The sequence below is a fragment of the Carassius gibelio genome, chromosome A18 (assembly GCF_023724105.1).
Source record: "Carassius gibelio isolate Cgi1373 ecotype wild population from Czech Republic chromosome A18, carGib1.2-hapl.c, whole genome shotgun sequence".
Classification (NCBI taxonomy): domain Eukaryota; kingdom Metazoa; phylum Chordata; class Actinopteri; order Cypriniformes; family Cyprinidae; genus Carassius; species Carassius gibelio.
In genome coordinates this window covers 20,427,497-20,448,331 of record NC_068388.1, presented here as the reverse complement: position 1 = coordinate 20,448,331, position 20,835 = coordinate 20,427,497, and the positions used below count along the sequence as shown (strand labels likewise).

General features: G+C 36.9%; 1 protein-coding gene across 1 annotated transcript in view; it reads right to left on the bottom strand.

Moving 5' to 3' along the window:
• Nucleotides 1-20,835, bottom strand: part of LOC127934471 (ventricular zone-expressed PH domain-containing protein-like) — a 98,374-nt gene that overhangs the window by 31,592 nt on the left and 45,947 nt on the right. Inside the window, exons 7-9 of the mRNA XM_052531886.1 lie at nt 7,538-7,755; nt 3,022-3,246; nt 2,329-2,669 (exon numbers count right to left, since the gene is read on the bottom strand). Of these exons, the coding sequence (XP_052387846.1) occupies nt 2,329-2,669; nt 3,022-3,246; nt 7,538-7,755 (784 nt within the window). The remainder of the gene's footprint in view (nt 1-2,328; nt 2,670-3,021; nt 3,247-7,537; nt 7,756-20,835) is intronic.

Below are 20,835 nucleotides of genomic sequence, written 5' to 3'. Positions count from 1 at the left end.
TTGTTGGACAAAATAATCTAAAAAAAAAAAAAATTAATTTCAAATACAGTATGTCTTTTTGAATATTCATAAATAAGCTAATTCTTCTGCCAAACAGACTCAAAACACTTTCTGAAGTAGTGAAGAGGCATATTTGTTCAGTGGTTCTAGCCAATGAAAATGCTTTTTCACATTCACACTCGAGTGCTATTTTCTCGCTCTAGTTGTACACTTCAAAAGGGACAGACTAAATGCTAAAAATATATAGTAAAGGACTAGCGCATAAGACAAAAGGTCTGCTCTCTGCCTGCGAAGTCTGCCAATAATTGGACACTGTTCAACAAATCTTCCACAAAATCCTTTCTGACAGCTTCACCACTGACTATGACATTAGCTGATCCTCCATGATGTGGTGAGTATGAATGCACTGATTCCCTCACACCGACACAAACATAAACGCACTCACATTTATTCTGCCAGTTCACCAGGTTGCCGACTGATCGATTACCTTACAGTTTATCAGTGGGAGAGCTGTTGAATAATGTGAAGAGGCCCAGGCCAGTGCAGGGGATATGACTTAAATAGCTTTGCATCTGGATACCAGAGCCAAGCTACCCCTCAATCTGTCTGTCTCCCACAGCTGAACTCTAGCGTATCACACAGTGCACTGATAAATGATAATGAGTGGTGTTTGCAAAGGCAGGTATCACTCTAACTATCATTCATACTAATAGATTTGAACAAAAGCTTTATGAATTTAACATGTAACTCATCCTGCACTGCACTATTGACATGAATGATATATCATGCAACTTTTTGATAAGAGGTGTGCTATTATTTTAATAAGCAACTGCTTAACTGCTTAAGCAAATTTTAGTTTGTATTTCTTCAGTTAATGCTTTCCTTTGTTTGATTCCTGCCACTCTTTAGTGCATGGTTACCATTAGTTAGTTTGGTTCAGATGTGCACTCCTCATTATCTCAAATATATGTCCAGAAACAATGGCCCTCTTGTTGTGATTTTAGTCAACTATTCTGGAGTTTTTCTGGAGCAAGCAACACTTTCCTACAATGTGACTGGTAATATTATAACTATAATCATGTTTTACCTGGTAATTCAAACAATGCAATATTAATGAAAAACCACAAGTTACATTTTGTAAATCTAAATATAATATAGAAAAAAATTCCAAAAATCCACACTTTTTCAGACTCAAATTTCCAAAATTCTCAGTAGATTTTCAGACCATTTTTAACATAAATGGTTCACAGGAACATTATTTTCGGCTTTATATTTGGTATAAAGTACAGTCATCAGTAAATATTTGTATTTTCTCGAGGGTTTATCCATTGATTTCCTCAAAGTGATAACATACAGAGATGAAAAACTGATTTTTGCATGCACACAAGAAACTAACAGAGCATCTTCTGTTGCGATGGAGAAACAATGACACAAAATGAGTTGATGGCACAATACGTGTGCACTGTCCTATTTGACAAGTTCAAGGGTCCATAAAGAAGACTGGTACTGTAAAAAAAAGTGTTATAAATGTGGCATTCTTTAAGGTATTAAGTCATATTTCAAGGCCTTAAGTCTGCTTTAATGCATACTCTGTGGCGGCCAAAAAACGCACCGCGAAATAGGCTGATGGTGCAATAGGTGGCTCAGTGAGCATCATCCTATATGCTAAGTTTAATGGTTTCTCGTACGCACACGAAAGTCAGTATTTTTCTGATCTTTGCAGAGACGCTGTAATACGGTGCTAAGAATGCTGTGAGAAGAAACCAAGTTTCCATAACATGCACCTTTACATTTTTAAAAGTGTTTGACAATCACTAAATAATCATTAAACAGCTGACATGAAAACACACTTCTTGTATGATAAATGTATTTTCATAAAAAAAATATTTTATAGAAAACTAAATGGGGCAAAAGTCTGGAAATGCCAATATTTTTCCATATTCTGCTTTCTTTTTTTAATTTCCAGACCTGGAAATTACTCAAATCAAATTCAATACTCTCCCAAACTGCACAGAAACTCTGTAGATAACTTGGCATGGCATCCCAATATGTAATTGGTGTTACATTTCTAACATATTTCAAAATAAGCCAGGAAAATGTTCTCCTCATGTGGCTAAAACAACAACAAAAAACTGAACTAGAAGCTGACCTGAAATTCAGTCTTGTATAAACACATTAATGTTCAAATTAATTCCCATGTCTAAAGTAGTTTCTGGATGAGAGTGTGGTAAAACTTGCAGAAGCGAGTTCTCCTCCTGCGCTACTCAAAAATGCAAGGTAATTTTTAACGTGTTGCTGTGTGGATTGCTCTTAGATTTGACAGGTTACCTTCAATGACACAGTGCTCAGGTATGGGGATCTGTTTGATCATTTCCGCACAGAAGTTTTTGATTTCTTCCATGTTGTCTCTTAGATGGATCCAGAGTCTATCTCCCTCCTGGGGGTCTCCAACCAGCACCTTTTGCCCCTCACTGTTTGGAGATGTGTCAGGTTGAGTCTCTGTGAGTTTGTGGCTCTCCTGCAGGTTCGTGAGGGCAGGACGGGTCTCTGGGCTGGGACTGGCCTCACAGACACAGAGTTCTGCGCTCAGATCCACCCTTTCTCCCTCTGGACTGCTGTCAGAGTTAATGGATCGCGTGCGTACAGCGTGAAGAGCCAGACTCTTTGACCTGAACATGAGAGAACAGCACTCAAAAAATAAATAAATCTCAGAGTCATTTCATTTATTTTAGGTAACTGTGAGTTATTAAAAAGTGGCATACTCTACTAGAAAATGTAGAATGTATTTTTGCAGTGTTGTATTTAGCTAAATTAAATTTAAAACTTGAAGAAATGCATAACTAAAATGAATACCATACGTGCATACAGAGCAAATCAATGGCAAGTCATTCAAATTCCATACATTCTACTATTGCTTTCAATGTGCAAACATATAAACGTTTTGCTTTTGGACATCAGAGATCCTAAGGTCCATTTCAGCAATTTTCTTTTAACTTTTAATATATTTCTAACACAGCCTACCTGTTGAACCTCATCTCTCTGCGCTCGTCTTGTGCTGCCTGACACAGACTGTGGCGTCTCTGAGGACCAGGGGAAGCACCGTCTCCCTCAAACTCCTCCACCTCATCACCCATCTTCTGTTCGAAAGCCTGGATCTTCACCTGCAGACGCTGGTTCTCAGCAAACATGTCAGAACTAGACTCGGCTTCACATGGCCTGGACAAATCCTGCACCTTCTCCTCCTCTCTGACGAACAAAGATAAAAGCCAAGGGTAGAATGGAAATACAACTGCACTGCTTAGTGCTTACCGAACAGTATGTAGTATACTTTTTAAAAACAGTATTTGAAATAGTATTAGAGGTAACACTTCACTTACATCTAACCTGTACTGTACTCACAATAGTAATAACAGTTATACATAATTACACAATTACGCATAATTACAAGCAACTAACCCTAATGGTGCATTCACACAGGGCATCAGCGTTAATGCTTCTCATTTACTTTGAATGGGTAACATCATGCGTGGCTGAATTGAATTGTGTGTCCATTGCATTTGGCTAGTGAAACAAAATATTATTGTGGACTGATGTACACTTCTCTATTACATGAGCTTTTATGTGTGTGGTTGCCAGATATGAAGCAACTTTGTTGGTTGCAATACAATTTCCCATTGCCAACCAACTAAGTTGCTAACAGCTTAGCAACTATGCAACTATGCTTTTCGGATACGCACCCCAGAGCTTCTCCGTTGAAAGGATACATTTCCTGTGTTTTATTTATTTTTTTGCAATCTGTCAATGTTGCGCACAAGCTATCGACTATTTTGTTTGTGGTTGTGGTTGCTGAATAAATGCACTTAATCAGCAGCTGTTGTTTTAATAGAAACATTCGAATTATTGTGAATAGCATTTATGAATATTACTGTAACAATATTTTTGGTTTGTTTTTGCCAGTTTTCATAATGTAGACAGAGAGAGAGTGTATATCCAAGTATTTGATATTTATTATTTATTGAATAACCTATAATAAATCAGTACACTATATGAGGTAAAATAAACAGTGTGTATCAATCCATTTTCTATTGATTTGTGCTTATTGGTGAAAATGCATAAATGTAAAAAATATATTTTTTTCAAATAACAATCTTTTCGATTATAATTTTCTAGCATTTTAATCAGTTTAAGTTTTATACAGCATGACGAAAATGTGCTTAAATTTTCATTGACTATAAACTAGACTAAACAAAAACAGGACAGGGTTGACTTATGTATACATGTTGAGTACGTTGTTACGTTATCAGGATACAAAAATCTAGTAAAACAAAGTATTCAGATTACGGTTACATTTTGTAAAAAAGTCAGGATTACATTTACAGTATTGTTCAAAATAATAGCAGTACAATGTGACTAACCAGAATAATCAAGGTTTTTAGTATATTTTTTATTGCTACGTGGCAAACAAGTTACCAGTAGGTTCAGTAGATTGTCAGAAAACAAACAAGACCCAGCATTCATGATATGCACGCTCTTAAGGCTGTGCAATTGGGCAATTAGTTGAAAGGGGTGTGTTCAAAAAAATAGCAGTGTCTACCTTTGACTGTACAAACTCAAAACTATTTTGTACAAAATTTTTTTTTTTCTGGGATTTAGCAATCCTGTGAATCACTAAACTAATATTTAGTTGTATGACCACAGTTTTTTAAAACTGCTTGACATCTGTGTGGCATGGAGTCAACCAACTTGTGGCACCTCTCAGCTGTTATTCCACTCCATGATTCTTTAACAACATTCCACAATTCATTCACATTTCTTGGTTTTGCTTCAGAAACAGCATTTTTGATATCACCCCACAAGTTCTCAATTGGATTAAGGTCTGGAGATTGGGCTGGCCACTCCATAACATTAATTTTGTTGGTTTGGAACCAAGACTTTGCCCGTTTACTAGTGTGTTTTGGGTCATTGTCTTGTTGAAACAACCATTTCAAGGGCATGTCCTCTTCAGCATAGGGCAACATGACCTCTTCAAGTATTTTAACATATGCAAACTGATCCATGATCCCTGGTATGCGATAAATAGGCCCAACACCATAGTAGGAGAAACATGCCCATATCATGATGCTTGCACCTCCATGCTTCACTGTCTTCACTGTGTACTGTGGCTTGAATTCAGAGTTTGGGGGTCGTCTCACAAACTGCCAGTGGCCCTTGGACCCAAAAAGAACAATTTTACTCTCATCAGTCCACAAAATGTTCCTCCATTTCTCTTTAGGCCAGTTGATGTGTTCTTTGGCAAATTGTAACCTCTTCTGCACATGCCTTTTTTTTAACAGAGGGACTTTGCGGGGGATTCTTGAAAATAGATTAGCTTCACACAGACGTCTTCTAACTGTCACAGTACTTACAGGTAACTCCAGACTGTCTTTGATCATCCTGGAGGTGATCATTGGCTGAGCCTTTGCCATTCTGGTTATTCTTCTATCCATTTTGATGGTTGTCTTCCGTTTTCTTCCACGTCTCTCTGGTTTTGCTCTCCATTTTAAGGCATTGGAGATCATTTTAGCTGAACAGCCTATCATTTTTTGCACCTCTTTATAGGTTTTCCCCTCTCTAATCAACTTTTTAATCAAAGTACGCTGTTCTTCTGAACAATGTCTTGAACGACCCATTTTCCTCAGCTTTCAAATGCATGTTCAACAAGTGTTGGCTTCATCCTTAAATAGGGGCCACCTGATTCACACCTGTTTCTTCACCAAATTGATGCCCTCAGTGATTGAATGCCACACTGCTATTTTTTTGAACACACCCCTTTCAACTAATTCAACTAATTGCCCAATTGCACAGCCTTAAGAGCGTGCATATAATGAATGCTGGGTCTCATTTGTTTTCTGAGAATCTACTGAACCTACTGGTAACTTGTTTGCCACGTAGCAATAAAAAAATATACGAAAAACCTTGATTATTCTGGTTAGTCACATTGTACTGCTATTATTTTGAACAATACTGTATATCATTTAAAATAAAATAAAAATGAGTATTTTGACATAATGCTATATATTTAGGGCTGCATAGTTCCTGGTCCTGTTGACACATGTATGCCTCGAGCCTTAGCACTGCTGGTGCAAGCGCAAATCTACAATTATTCTCCTCAAACGCTGGATGACTTCCTGCTGTGAAAACATTTTCATGTGTGGAAATTTCACAGCTATTTAGTTTTCAAAGAGGATAAAGGAAATAACATAGATGTATAACATAGATACAGGTACGAGTTCGACTAGCATGGAAATTATCATGTTAGCTAAAATTTAGTGTTCATTTGTGATTTAAAATTCCATTGTGTTCCATACATGACTGCAGTTGTAAGTTTTGTAGTGGAAAATGAAGCTGAAAATCTCCACACCCCAGATCAGTCAATAAATAAAAAAAATAAAAAAAAATAAAACTGTAATACTACACTGTATAGCCACTAGATATCTATATAAATATACGGCATGTAATATCAAGATGGTGATTTTTATACGTTAAAATTTGTTTTTACTATAGTTTTTATTAGTTTTAATTTTAAAGTGATAGTTAAACAAAAGTACTTAGATATTGCTTTTTTTTTGACTTACATACAATATTTAACTAAAAAGTAACAAAAGTAATCCAAAAGTAATCAAATTACATTACTTTTATTTTGTGGTACTTGGATTATGTTACTGAATACTTTTAATGAAGTAATTTGTAACTCTAAAGGAATACACTTTAAAAGTAACCCCCCTAACCCTGAAAATGACTGACAAAATTAACACTACCTGACACTTCACATTTGATTTTGTTTAAATAATTGTTTTTCAACAGTTTTTGATTGATTCGCCACTGAATCAAGTATTCAGAATCAAGTATTCCAGAAAGCCATGTGATAACAATGGTCTATTCCAAACATAAAAACAATTTCTATATAGTTAAAATAAACATAACTGTCATTTTGGAAAAGAAGATGAGTGATAACAAAGAGAGAAATAAGAGATAAAGTAGAAAACTAACAGTTCTATCATGTCCCTTCTATTAGATTTCTGTAGATTTCTCTTTATTCACCATCTTTCCTAAGAAACTTATTTCCCTCAAGAGAAAACAAATTAAGTCTCAGAAACAGAGAAATGAACAAAATATTTATATGTGGAGTACATCATTACCTCATTATTCTTTTAGCAATGAAACTGCCAAGACACTGATTAGATGACATATTTTGCAATGGTTAAGGCTGACATTCAGACAAAGGCCTTCGGATCAGGGAGCTTTTAAACAGAAGTTATTCCATCATAATAAAATGTCAATTACTTCCACGAAACTAAGCACCTGTGTGGTTTAAAGAACAAATATTGGAACATGTCAAGGCTATTGCAAGACTGAAGCAAGTGGGAAATTATCGGGGCAGTCATAGTCATCTTGATCTGTAACCCAAATGCCTTGGTACAGGTAGGGATTGTAGGTGGGGGGAGTGATTGACCAGCAATCACTTTCACTTCCAAAATATGTGTGTGTGTGTGAATACCTGCTAAGTGTACTGTCATCTTCCAGCTTGCGTCCCAAAAGTCGCGCAATGGCGGTGAAACTGTTGCTCATGCGGTAGATGTCTTTTACTCCGCCTCCCAGGATGGAGGTGTAGCGATCGGTCAGGCAGCGGATTTCCAGCAGTAGTGTGTGATGGGCACTGTGCTCCATACTTGCTAACAGTGACACCAGATACTGCAGCGCCCTGCGAGCCTGGACCTGCACACGAGGTAAAATGTGTGTGAATGGAGTGACACTGAAGACGGAAGACATGGCTGTTGAAAATTTAGCTTTGCCAACCCAGAAAAATTAAATCAGATATTTAAAAGTGTAATAATATGTGATGCGATCTGGGAAAACCCGTCGGATGTCGCGCTGGGATGTTTTCAGGAAATTAGAAAAATAGGTTGTATGCAATTTTTTTTGGTCAAAATTAGGGTTTCATTCAATTATTATTCATCTTGTCTATCATCTCTGAAAATATCTTGCCAAAATTCACTTTTTTAGTGCAGAACACCAGAACACGCTGTGGAGATGCTTTTGCTTGACACCACAAAAACAGCTAACTTTTCAACATAAATCACGTGACATTTATAATAAAGGTACAGAGCACCGCACATGACATGCAGGAAAAAATTGTACTATATTTTTCGGACTAGAAGTCGCAGCTGAGTATAAGTCCCATCAGTCCAAAAATACATAATGACGAGGAACTGGACTATAAATCGCATTTATTTAGAACCAAGCACCAAGAGAAAACATTACCATCTGGTGGACTACAGGAGCAATGAGCAGCATAGAGCGCCCTCTTGCGCCTGTAGATGGTAATGTTTTCTCTTGGTTCATTTCTCTCGGTTCATGTCAAATTAATTTTGATAAATAAGTCGCACCTGACTATAAGTCGCAGGACCAGCCAAACTATGAAAAAAGAGATGAAGGATCGGATGATGTTACTAAAGAGGAGGAATCCGATGACATTCTGGTATATGCACAAGTGTGCTGCACTCACTTTTCTTGCTACTAGGTACACTGTTCGTGCTATGCAAACATACAAGGGGTGATCAAAAGTTCAGAGACTAGGCCCATCATGATAAACAATGAAAACAGTCTGTTTGTGTAATGATGCTGACAGCGATCGTAAAGTAGAAGTGAAAGTGAAACCCGTCTCACTATAAAACCATTCATAAGAGAGCAAATTTTTTACATTTTACCGACCCTAAACATTTGAACGGTAGTGTATACAAATTAGTAGTTTCATTTTTAACAAAATTAATTCACATTAAATAATAAGATGTTAACGGGTGCTGTATGTATTAACTAGATATTGCAGTCCAAATTCAAAATATTGGAGAGGGTTTTTTTTTTTCAAGCGGTAACCTCCCGCTCTCTCTCATAACTTAAACTGTAATGCGTCGACTGTCCGCTAGAGGCTGGCTGCAAAAGGGAGTCAATCCCATAGACGTGCAATGTTAAAATTCCCAAGTTATTTTAGTCTATATAGCTAAATTTGATCTTCATGACAACTGTGAGGGATGGGGGGGTGGGGGGTTTATAACTCATCCGTTAAAATTATATTAAGCCTTAAAGTTCTGCATAATTAAGGGCTTGGCCAATTGAGTGACAGGTAGATTGCTGCTGCTATCAACGCCGTCGCGCTAGGTGGGTGTGTTTTCAGCAACTACCTCCAGCCTTTTTGCCATAGACAGTAAAATAAATGACACAGTGACCCCATTGGAACTCAATTGAGACAAGTGAAGCCCATTTTTAGCTATTTTTAGCACTTCCTTTTCTAAGCTTGATGACGTCAGAAACCTGTCTGACAGATGTAAATCTTCTAGTAGCTGTGCGAGCAAACTGCCATCGTTAATCTTGCAGAGACGGCGAGCTTGAGCGGGGAGTTCTTTGTCGTGAGTGAGCAGGAGTAAGTATTCTGATTAATTATTTTGTATAGTATTTTAAAATGTAACGCCAGTACGCCATATTAAGTTAATTGCCTGTGAGCTTCTCCTCCTGTCTGTACGGTAATGCGACAGAGAGACGAGTGGTTATGACGCAATCGTTAGCCTATTTTTACAAAAACTGTTTCTACGGGGGACATAATGTAACATAGAAGGAAATGGAGCCCTTTATACATTGTCGTGTATCTTTAGAAATAAATAATGGAAAATGGAGTCTTTAAACGCCTCAGATGTAAAGTTATTCGCTGTCAAAGTGACGCCAAAATGAATGGGAGTCAATGGGAGGCTAACGCAAGTGGGTGGGTTTCACGAACCAAAATAAAGATCGACATTCTGGCCCGGAACGCACATTTTCAAGGAGAATAAGGAGAATAACTGACTGTTATTAACTTAGCATGTTTATTAAATATGTGCAAACATATTATAGTATTTTTATGCTTTAGTAGAGTCAAAGTCTTACATACAGCACCTTCATTAAATTATATAAATTGTACTTTGTAATGTTAATTAGTTACTGATTGTTATAATCAATAACATACAGTATTCATAAACATTTTAAGGTTTTAAGTATTTACACTTTATAATAGCTTATAATTTATACTTTTTTTCAATTTTGAATATAATTAATTAACCTTTTCAAAAAGTACTATGGTAAAATAATGCAATGATCGTACTGAATGATTAACAAGTATCTCAAAGTATACTATGTAACATGGTACATTTGAGAAAAAAAAGAAAACAGTTCATGAATGGCTTACAAAGTACAAGAAAACTGGTCAAATAAAATGGAAGAATTATAGGACATGTATTGCAATAAAAATATTTTTTGAAATATTAAGAAAGGTCCAGAAATAGAGTAAGATGACAGCATGATGAATACCATGAAAGGAAGTTTCTATAAACGTACACAACAGGGACTACATTACGTCTTGCACAATGGGTGTGTGTCTGGCCGTGACTGTAAGCATATCGAAACACTATTTTCCATTCCTATTTTAAACTAATATGGGGATCTGATTCAAAACATGTTTTTGCCCAAGTCACAGTGGTGACTCAAAGCAAAAACTAAATCAAACTGAAAGGGGGGGAGATAATAAATTATCATATTGGCATCAGCAATTAAATTCCCCTTTGAAAACATAAGATTTGTATATCATGATGTACTACTAATGTGTCAGACTCTGGATGTGATAGTTTAAAAACAACCATCATCATCATGACATCATATAATTCTTGATATTTGGACTTTTTGATTCTTTTACATCTTGAAATTCTGTTTTCTTTTCCAGACCATGTAATAAAAAATGAAAAAAATATTTTTTTCTTAAAATTCCAAGAAACAAGTCCAAAATAATTTAATAAATACATACAGTAAATACCCCACCCCATTACATCTATCTCCACATTTAAATGAATATGCAATAATCTCAATCCAGTGAACCTTACATGGTCAAAATAAAATCATCAGAAACATCAACCGGGCAATTCCCCTGCAGAATTCTCTCAACTGGATATAATCCCAACTTCGACAAACATTTCAAGTTGGCGCTTAGGTGGTGATGACTACATGATTATTGCCTTTGATGTCAGGTTCAAGTGTTAGATTTTGCTGAATTAGGTAAGACAGTGATCGTTACTTATTATTCATGCTGGCTGCCATGCAAATGGAAAACCAAAGCACGCCTACGGTATATGTTCTTGATTCATTTAAATAATTACCAATATGATGTAAGTTAGCCTGCTGGTATGTGATAGTGGCTCTCTAAATGGGGGTTTCTACAGTCCTAATGCCAAAGTGTTATGCACTCAGATGTGCACACTGAACAAAATTCCTTTTAATAAAATATGAGACATCACTCATTACATTGATTTCTTAAAGGCACAAAAATGCCTTTTGGTCATTCTTTACATAAACTTAATGTAAATTAAAACACAAAAGGTACAATTTCAACAGTAAAGTGTATCAGGAGAGAGCAATCGCAGAATGACAAGATGTTGCTTGTAACAATAATAAAAAAAAAAAAAATCTAAATGACGAAGTGCAGTTTCTGTTTAAATCAAATGAGGGATTCAAATTTTTGGCATACACATGTAAATTTTACTGGTTGAGTGCATATGTAAACATCTGGTTGTGTTTAAATCTGATACGAGCTTTGGGACAGAGATCAAGTCAAGAATGCCAAGAAAAGCCTTGGCCAGCCAACTCTGTCCCGTAGACATCGAGCTCTGGCTCAATAAACCAACACACTCCATCTTACTGTAATCTCTGCTTACCAACACCACAAATTTGTGTTCGGCCTAATGAGATCACTTTCATCAAAATTATTATGTTAAACCTATCAGACAAATTTCATACAACAATACCTTGCACAGTTTTCAGTTAAATTTGAGTAAATTGGAATTGGCTTTAACATGTTCACATGCACAAACCAGTATGTATGTTGTGTCTGAAAGCAGCCGAAGGCAGTGAACTGAATAAGCTCGCCCTTACGAAAGGAAAATATATTTACCAATATATTTCTTAAAATATATTGTGATATATTGTAATATATTATTTTCCCTTTTTATTTTCTAATATTTTATATATTTGAATACATTTAATAATATATTGATGATACATATATTATATAATATATTGCAAAATATACAAATGATTGCCGCTTTCAATATATTGGAAAAAATAAATATATATAAGAATATATTCCTAATATATTACATTATATTTTCCAATATACTGCAATATATTTTTGTTTCATAACGGTCCAACGATAATGGAGAAAGACAGGTATTGTTGCATTTGATATCCCTACTGCTTATGATGCTGCCTTAGAAAGTAACTCCCTATTTAAAAAAAAAAAAAAAACGTTAAAATGCAAACCCTTGAATCCGATTTTTCTTATTTGGATTAAAAAATACTGCATGTGTTTACATACACTGCTGTAGGATTTACGTTGAAGCAATTTTCACTCACAAATGATAACAAGGAAATTGCCATTCACACTTAATCAAGTAGTAGCCTGTAGCAGTATTTTATTGCCAAACAAATCAAATAACCTTTGTTTCTTTTACAACAAAAAATTAATAATCATTTTGTAATGTGTACAAATGTTTATTTTGCATCTCGTGACGTGGTCAGTAAGAGACTAAATATAACTAAATATTTGGTAAAAAGCATGCCATCTTTCATTTTAGGTCATTAAGGTAAACAAAAAAACAATGCTAACAGTAGCTCTGGTGATGTTATTGTTGTGGCTTTCTCTGGATCTAAACACATGTGGTGAATTTCTGAAACATACATTTATAGAAATATGTGAATAGGATTGCAACCTTCATTGCTCATGTGAACAGAACTGGACTGTATTCACTGTGAAAATGAGTGCATATAAACATATTATTGTAGAACAACAAGAAACAATGCTTGTTTAAGGAGAGCAGCGTGAGTGATGAAGGCAGAGGAGATCTGCCTCAGCACTGTTCTGTAATTACCAGGCGAAGGCGTTTGGTCTGTGATTTAAACTGATCGATTTGTTGCTCTGTGTGACTCAGTTAAGAGTCAGCTGAAATTCAAACTGAGCTAATCAGAACAACAACCTTTTCCCCTTGATGGAGCACAAACGATTCGGCCCGCTTTACACCTCATACTGTATCATCATGCATCTCAAAAGCATTGCTCATCAAAAAAATGAATATATAATTTATGTCTTCCTCATGTGGTTCCAAACCTGTATGACTTTATTTCTTGTGTGGAAACATTATGTTTTTCAGAATATTCACTGTGCCCTTTTTAAACAATAACATAAAAAAGCAGTGCAGACGTTCTGCAATATATTTTGGGACGTGCTGCACAGAATGACATGAGGGTGAAGTAATGATGAGAAATTTTGGGAGGAACTATTCAGCATCAGTGCATACATGCATTTTTTTTAAGCATACCAAAAATATAGTGTATAAACTTGTGTGCATTTATACATTATTATTTTATGATACAGAAATGAAGAAACACTTCATGAGTTTTGAAAGTCGTCACCTGATTGGTTTCATTCTACAGGATTTCTGTAGGACTTGTGTGGAAACAAAGCTGTCATGATGCTAAACCCCTTCATGGAAGAAGAAAGCTGTCATGTTTACAACTCTGACATTAGCTTTTTAGATTCAACTAAAGCTGGATTTTCAGAAGTATGCAAAGTTCACAGCATTGACTCTGTAGAAGTAAACTTGCACAATGTTCTTGAATGAATGATTTATTGCACAACAGTAGGGACAATAGCCCCTTTCACACAGTAATACCATTAAATTGGTGTAAAACTACCGGAACGACTTTACTGGTAAGTTAAAAAACGTGCTGTTTCCACAGGCAACAACGTTTCATCTTTATTTCTGGTAAAGCGCCATTCACACATCAATTTCAATTTAAATGGCTTCTGCTCCTGGTGTTGTGTTTGTAAACATGGAGGGCTATGTAGGTGGTCAACGTTTTTGTTGATGTGTTTACTTTTGTGCCAAATGTTCACATTCATGCAGCTGCTTTTTTCCCCACAGACATCTTATTAGATGACTTTAGACATTTCTTTGACTTCCATAAACAGTGCAGAGTAAATGCGTCATCTGCATCAGAATGTTATGATTGGCCCAGAGTAGATGTCTTTTTTCAGCGTGTTCTAAGTATGCGATCATACTGGTTATCTTGTGCTGTGTTCACACAGAGTGTAATTTACTTACAATGTTACAAATTCCAAATTGCCAGGACTTAATTTACCGTTATTTTAAAATTTACATTTTCGTTGGTGTTTTTTTTATCCACTGTTTATGGATAACATAGGAATTAATGAGAAGTCCCTTAAGCTGAATCCCATCTGTCGCAAAAAGTCATTGACTTCTCTTATGAAACTGAATTTTTTGCAGTGTAAACTCTAAAAAGTTAAGTCCAAAAGTATTGTTTATTGTAAAATATGTTGAAGATTAGTCGATAGATTGTTGATTCATTAAATGATAAGCTGTTTCCTTTAAAAAGCTGTTTAGTCAGCGTGGTGAAGCCTCTCCTCCATTGACATCCATTCAAAAAATAAAAAATAAAAATTGCCTCTGGTCTCCCTTTCCACGGACTGCCAAAACAGAAGCGTTAGCATTAGCCGTTACGTTTTTTGGGCTAAAAGTTGCAGCCCTGCCTACCAGTGGATTAAGTTATACTCGCTGCAACAGTTTACAAACTTTCTGTTATTTATCAGTTTATATATAATGCAGCATGATGTATATGCCATGCCTTGTCTTATTCGTTTTTGACATTATATAAGCTAGTTTGTCATTGTAGCCTCCTGCTTTATTGTTGTTGTGCTTTTCATTAAGAATAACAATGAATCCATCTTTCAAGCATCAGTTTTAATCTTAAAAAGTGAAAGATGTATAGATTTAAGCACAACAGTAAATAATTTTTTCTTGTAAACATGACACCATATTACAAATTCGAAGACAAAAGTCAAAGCATCCAAAGCTTGTCTTACAACTTAGCAACAGGTGGGGAGTAATCAATTAACTAAACAAGAAAAGGAACATGACCAAATAAGGAAACTCAGAAAGAATAGAAGTCCATAACTGTGACATTACTCCCAGCAGGGGGTTTGGGGAGCCATTGCAGCGCAGGGACTTTGGGTGGCCATGGTGGATCGGGAGACTTGGGTGGCCCTGGAGACTCGGGCGACCCTGGCAGATCTGGAGACTCAGGGGGCCATGGCAGAGCAGCCTCCGAGGCCGCAACCCCCGCCTTGGTCTTTGGTGTGGCGAGAGCTGGGCTCGAGGATGGCGGCCCTGGCTTTGCTGCATGCGGCAGCCTTGACCTCGCCGCTGGCTGCCGCAACTGATGGGGTAAGGGAAACATTAGAGATTGGGGGAATACTGGCGTGGTTGGGTTTGGGTAGGCGGGAGCAGCTGTTGGAGAAGTATGTGGAGGTTCCCGGCACGGGGTGAGCAGGCGAAACATGGCCTGTTCCTAAGGAGTCTGGACGAGGAAATTCAGGTTGCACATTGACTTCGTCCACTTCAAAGTCTGAACTGTTTAACCAAAGGACAAGATTAATTAACTAGATCAAGGGGAAATCACTATCAGAAAGAATCGCAGCGGATTCTATCCTCGTCCAGCCCCAGCAGAAAACAAGCACCCAGGAACGAGTCGTGACAGCTCACCCGGATACCGAGCTCAAGTAAATCCTCCGTATATTGCTCCAACCTCCGACCGCTCTGCCGCAAACACCTCAGCGCGTCCTCAGCCTTCATCTTCTGTGATCGGTCGGTTCTTCTGTAACAATACGTGTCTACTGAGAGTGTCAGGGTTTGCAAGGGAGGAACTCAAGTGCAGACAGGGAATCACAAAACAAGGGGTTTATTTACAAAAAGGGGAAAACAAAACCCACGAGGGGGAAAACAGGACTAGGGCAGATACAACAAATACTAAACAGGACTGATCAGACAAGATAAACAAAGACTCAAAACTAGAGAACACTAACTACAAATAACACTCACGGTTATACAGGGACTTCAGAGGTACAATCACAAGTGTAGAACACATAAGTAGTACACAAATCACAATGAACCGACGCAAGACAGAGCACACTTGGAGACCTAAATAGGGGAAACAATCAAGACACGACAGGTGGCACAGATGGGACAATCAAGACACGACTAGGTTAACAAGGGGGGCGGGGCAAGGGAACGAGACAACACAAGCACATGGCCCAAAGACAAGGCCATGCGCTTGTACACAAAACACGGGTCTGTCATGATCCTGCCTCAAGACTAGGAAAAATCAAGGACACGAGGGCAGAATCATGACAGAGAGAGGACCACACGGAATTCCAAAGAAGTTGATTTTGATTATAACAATAACGAAGAACAATCATGTACATAACTTTAAGAACCAACAAAGAAAAACCAAACAGACAGGGTTTATAAACACCTAAAACGTAAACAGGGAGAACAGAAACAGGTAGGGAGTAATCTAACAAAAAAAGAAAAGGAACATGACCAAATAAGGAAACTCAGAAAGAACAGGAGGACATAAGTCCATAACTGTGACATCCACACATTGGTGGTGGTTTGTTGCATTTTGTAGCTTGTCAATTCTTGAGTTGACAAACAAATTGCCTGTTGCTGATATTATTGAATTGTGCCAGGTTAGCTTTCCATTTTGACTAGTTTCTAGGAAAAATTGAAAACAATTAACAGACAAACTGTTTTTGGAAGCTGCTTTAGCATGTTATAAAACACACTTGGTGATTGTGCTTGAGTCATTACTGCAAATAATCTACTTGTTCTTGAGTCACTAGGACATAAGCAGATGTTAAAAAATATCACTCTTATAACATGCAAAGCCAAATCAAAGCCGACAATTGTGCCATTAACTGGCACGGATAAAAACAGGCACTGTTCAGTAATATTTGCTTGATGCCCCACACTGTGGTTCGCACATGGACTAGCTGCCATGGTTCATCATTCAGACTTGTGTAACTATCCTTCAATTCTAAGAAACGTCCCAAAAGAATTACACAGAGGGCATGAACAAGAGACAAGCTTGCACGATGGACCCTATACCAAGAGAATGACACACACACACACACACACACACACACACACACACCATTGTAACAAAGTTCCAAGTTTTTCCCTCAGAACTTACCTAAAACATACCAGTCATGGAATTAAAGTGTCTTCCATAACCAACTTATTTTAATTACCTTAAAACCTAATATTTAGCTGTGCCCCCTTACAAAAAATAAACAAGACTTAAAGGGTTAGTTCACCCAAAAATGAAAATTAGGACATAAAATATCCTCAGTGTATATGTATGTATGTATGTATGTATGTATGATACAGGTGTATATGACTTTCATCTTTCAGATGAATCTAGTCGGAGTTGTATTAAAAACGGTCTTTGATCTTTCCAGCTGTTTAATGCCACTCAACGGGGGCTGCAGTGCTTCAGTCCAAAAAGAAGTGAAATAAAAAGTGCCCATCCATGATGGATGATGAACAAATTAAATGAAACTGTTTGAAAGATCAAAGACTCCGACTGGATTTGTCTGAAAGAAGAAACTCATATACATCTAGGATGCCTTGAGGGTGAGTAATTAACGGGGGAACTAACCCTTTAACATTTTCACATAGAGTAGTAACATAATTTAGACTCTTTCCTCAGCATGATGGGGAGTCAAATTAAATGTTTGATTCTATTTTCTTAATATTTACATAAATGTCAGAAAACTGCAAATAAACAAGCAGACAGGAGGAAAGTACACAGCTAAACATGTCATGTAAAGTTTATGTAGGAATATACAATGATGTGTTGCATCAAAAAACGTCATGTATTTTGCAGTTGTTGAGCAGCCATGGGACCAATCTGTATGTGTTTTCTGTTGTTTATGTGGATTTAACAGACATGTCACACATCACCAAAATGGCCAGGGATAAATCTAAATAAAATGAATCTCTTATAAAAGATGTGATATTTTTTTCAAGGTTTGTTGGGAAAGTACAGAAAGTAATCAAAACCAAAATAAAGTACACAACGACCCTTTCAAGAAGTACTGTCTTTATCCTACGGCAATACCACACTGACCACCATAATCATATACCGTATTTTTCAGACTATAAGTCGCACCTGAGTATAAGTCGCATCAGTCCAAAAATGCGTCATGATGAGGAAAAAAACATATATAAGTCGCACTGGACTATAAATTTCATTCATTTTTGAACCAAGAACCAAGAGAAAACATTACCGTCTACAGCCGCGAGAGGGCGCTCTATGCTGCTCAGTAACAGGAGCAATGAGCAGCATAGAGCACCCTCTGGCGGCTGTAGATGGTAATGTTTTCTCTTGGTTCATTTCTCTCGGTTCATGTCAAATTAATTTTGATAAATAAGTCGCACTTGACTATAAGTCGCAGGACCAGCCAAACTATGAAAAAAAGTGTAACTTATAGTCCGGAAAATACTGTACTATGGTTTGGGTGAATCATACAAAAACTGTCAAGCAATGTCACATTTCACCCTGAAAATGAAATGAAAGAAAAATTATATTTTACGGAGCCCCGCACATGACACACAGGAAAAAATATAAGGCTAAATCGTGTGCACTAAATGTACTAAAACTTTTCCCTTGGGGAAAAGGGGGACAAAGTGCATAGGGCCCAGAGACTGAGTAGAGCCCACAACCATGTCCTTTTTGAGGGCCCGATTGAGAAAATATATTTAATTTATTGTGCAAAATATTACAGAGCCCCGCACATGACATGCAAGAAAAAATAAATAAATTGTGTGCACAATTTACTAATTCGTTCCCTTAATGTACTAAAACGTGCACACGATTACTATAGCGTTCCCTCGATTTACTATTGTGTTCACTCGATTAATAAATTGTGCGCATGATTTGCTAATTCGTTCCCACGATTTGCTAAATCGTGCTCACAATTTAGCAAATTGAACGAAAACGCAAAAGTTTTAGTACATTGAGGGAACGAATTAGTAAATTGTGCGCACAATTTATTTATTTTTTCTTGCATGTCATTTGCGGGGCTCCGTAATATTTTGCACAATAAATTAAATACATTTTCTCCATCGGGCCCTCAAAAAGGACATGGTTGTGGTCTCTTCCTCAGTCTCTAGGCCCTATGCACTTTGTCCCCCTTTTCCTCCAGGCTGTGACACACCTGGCCTTTGTCTACTGGACATGAAATAAGACAAAACAGTAGCTGAATATATTTAGAAAGTTTGCTTTCAAAAGTCAAAGAAAAACACTATAAATGTAAATGTATGTGGTTGACTGTGGTATATAAAAGAGTGGTATAATTAACTTCTGTGTTGTAGTTTTTTTAACTTTCTTGACTTTTATTCAATCCAGCCTTTTTTGTCTCTACATACAACAGTTATTTATTTATTCCAGAAGGTGCAGGAACTCTTTGAGAAACGCAGATTCGCAGCATGTGGTGCTACGCAGAAAAAGGGGAGCAATTTGGCCTGTCTTGAGCAATCTTCTGAGATTTCCCATCCAACAACAGTCTGATCTATTTTCCATGGTGGTTGAGCATGTGTGTGAGTGCATGCATTTGAACATGAGTTTGTTTTTGTGTGAAATGTTGAGTGGCTCACATTTCAGTGGTGCCTTTCTAAAACCATGTTAACACTTCTTTTTGGTATTTTTATTATGCTGTCTACTTTAATTGCCCCTCCACAAATATAAAAAGAAGAATCAATGTTTTCAGGATTCAGAAATTTGGCACATATCCATGTGACTGTTCAATGAGCCAACAATGTCACACAAAACTTTATAAATGCAGGGATGGTGACCACATGAAACCAGTTTAGTAAAAAAAAAAGGTCATTTTTTTCAACAGACCTAACCAGAAATCTTATATGCTGTATATATCATGGTAATTAAGAAGTAAAAGCTGAAGATGGTGCCATATTTCCTTGAATATTTTGCTGCTAAGGCATGGGAGCTCTAAGTAGGTCCACTCAAAAAGTAACTGAATTTAAACTTCCTTCAGATTGTGTCATTTTATCTCCACATGACCCTCATCACAACTGGTCAGACTGTGGTCCATCTCCAAAGCAAACACATTAGGCAACATTGAAAAAAGCCAAGTACGCTGCAGGTATTGGTTTACCAAACAGATAGAGATCAAAAGGACGAATGGTCGAGCTCTTGATGACGTTAAAATTATTCCTCATCCCTCAGCACAGCAAGCCGGTTTGGAACACCTCGTTGATGAGCAAAGCTTAGTAATGCTGACACACATAGAACTGTGTCAACACTTTCAGGCTACTTAATTAACAAGAACATAAAGAGAGTAGAGCCATTAGTGATTAAATTACTGCTAACAAATACTGAAGTAGCTGGAAGTGGAACAAAAGCATCATTTAGTGCAGGGGAACTAAAAAAAAAAATGAAGTAATTGTGCCGACAGGCTTGTGGGCAGTGTGCTGACATATAATGTGTGCTTTGGGTGTCCCAAGTTCAAGTCCTGGCTTAAGGACTTTTCCCGATCCAGTCCCCCTCTCTATTGCTGCTTCTCTTGATAAAGTCAAAAATGGCAAAAAATAAATATATAACAACAGAAAATGAACTACCTAATACAGTTAGAGATTTGTTAAGAAATCCCTATGTAATAGTTTAGGTTGTAGTACTAAAAATTCATGAGTGTAAAAAAACACTTGAGTGATACAGGTATATATGTGATATATGCAAAAGAACATAAGAAAGGCAACTGTGGAATAAAAGGGAGAATAAGAAAAGGAACTGAAAAGGTTTCGAAATGTAAGGAGAGAAAAAAAAACTGAACCTTTTTTTTACTTA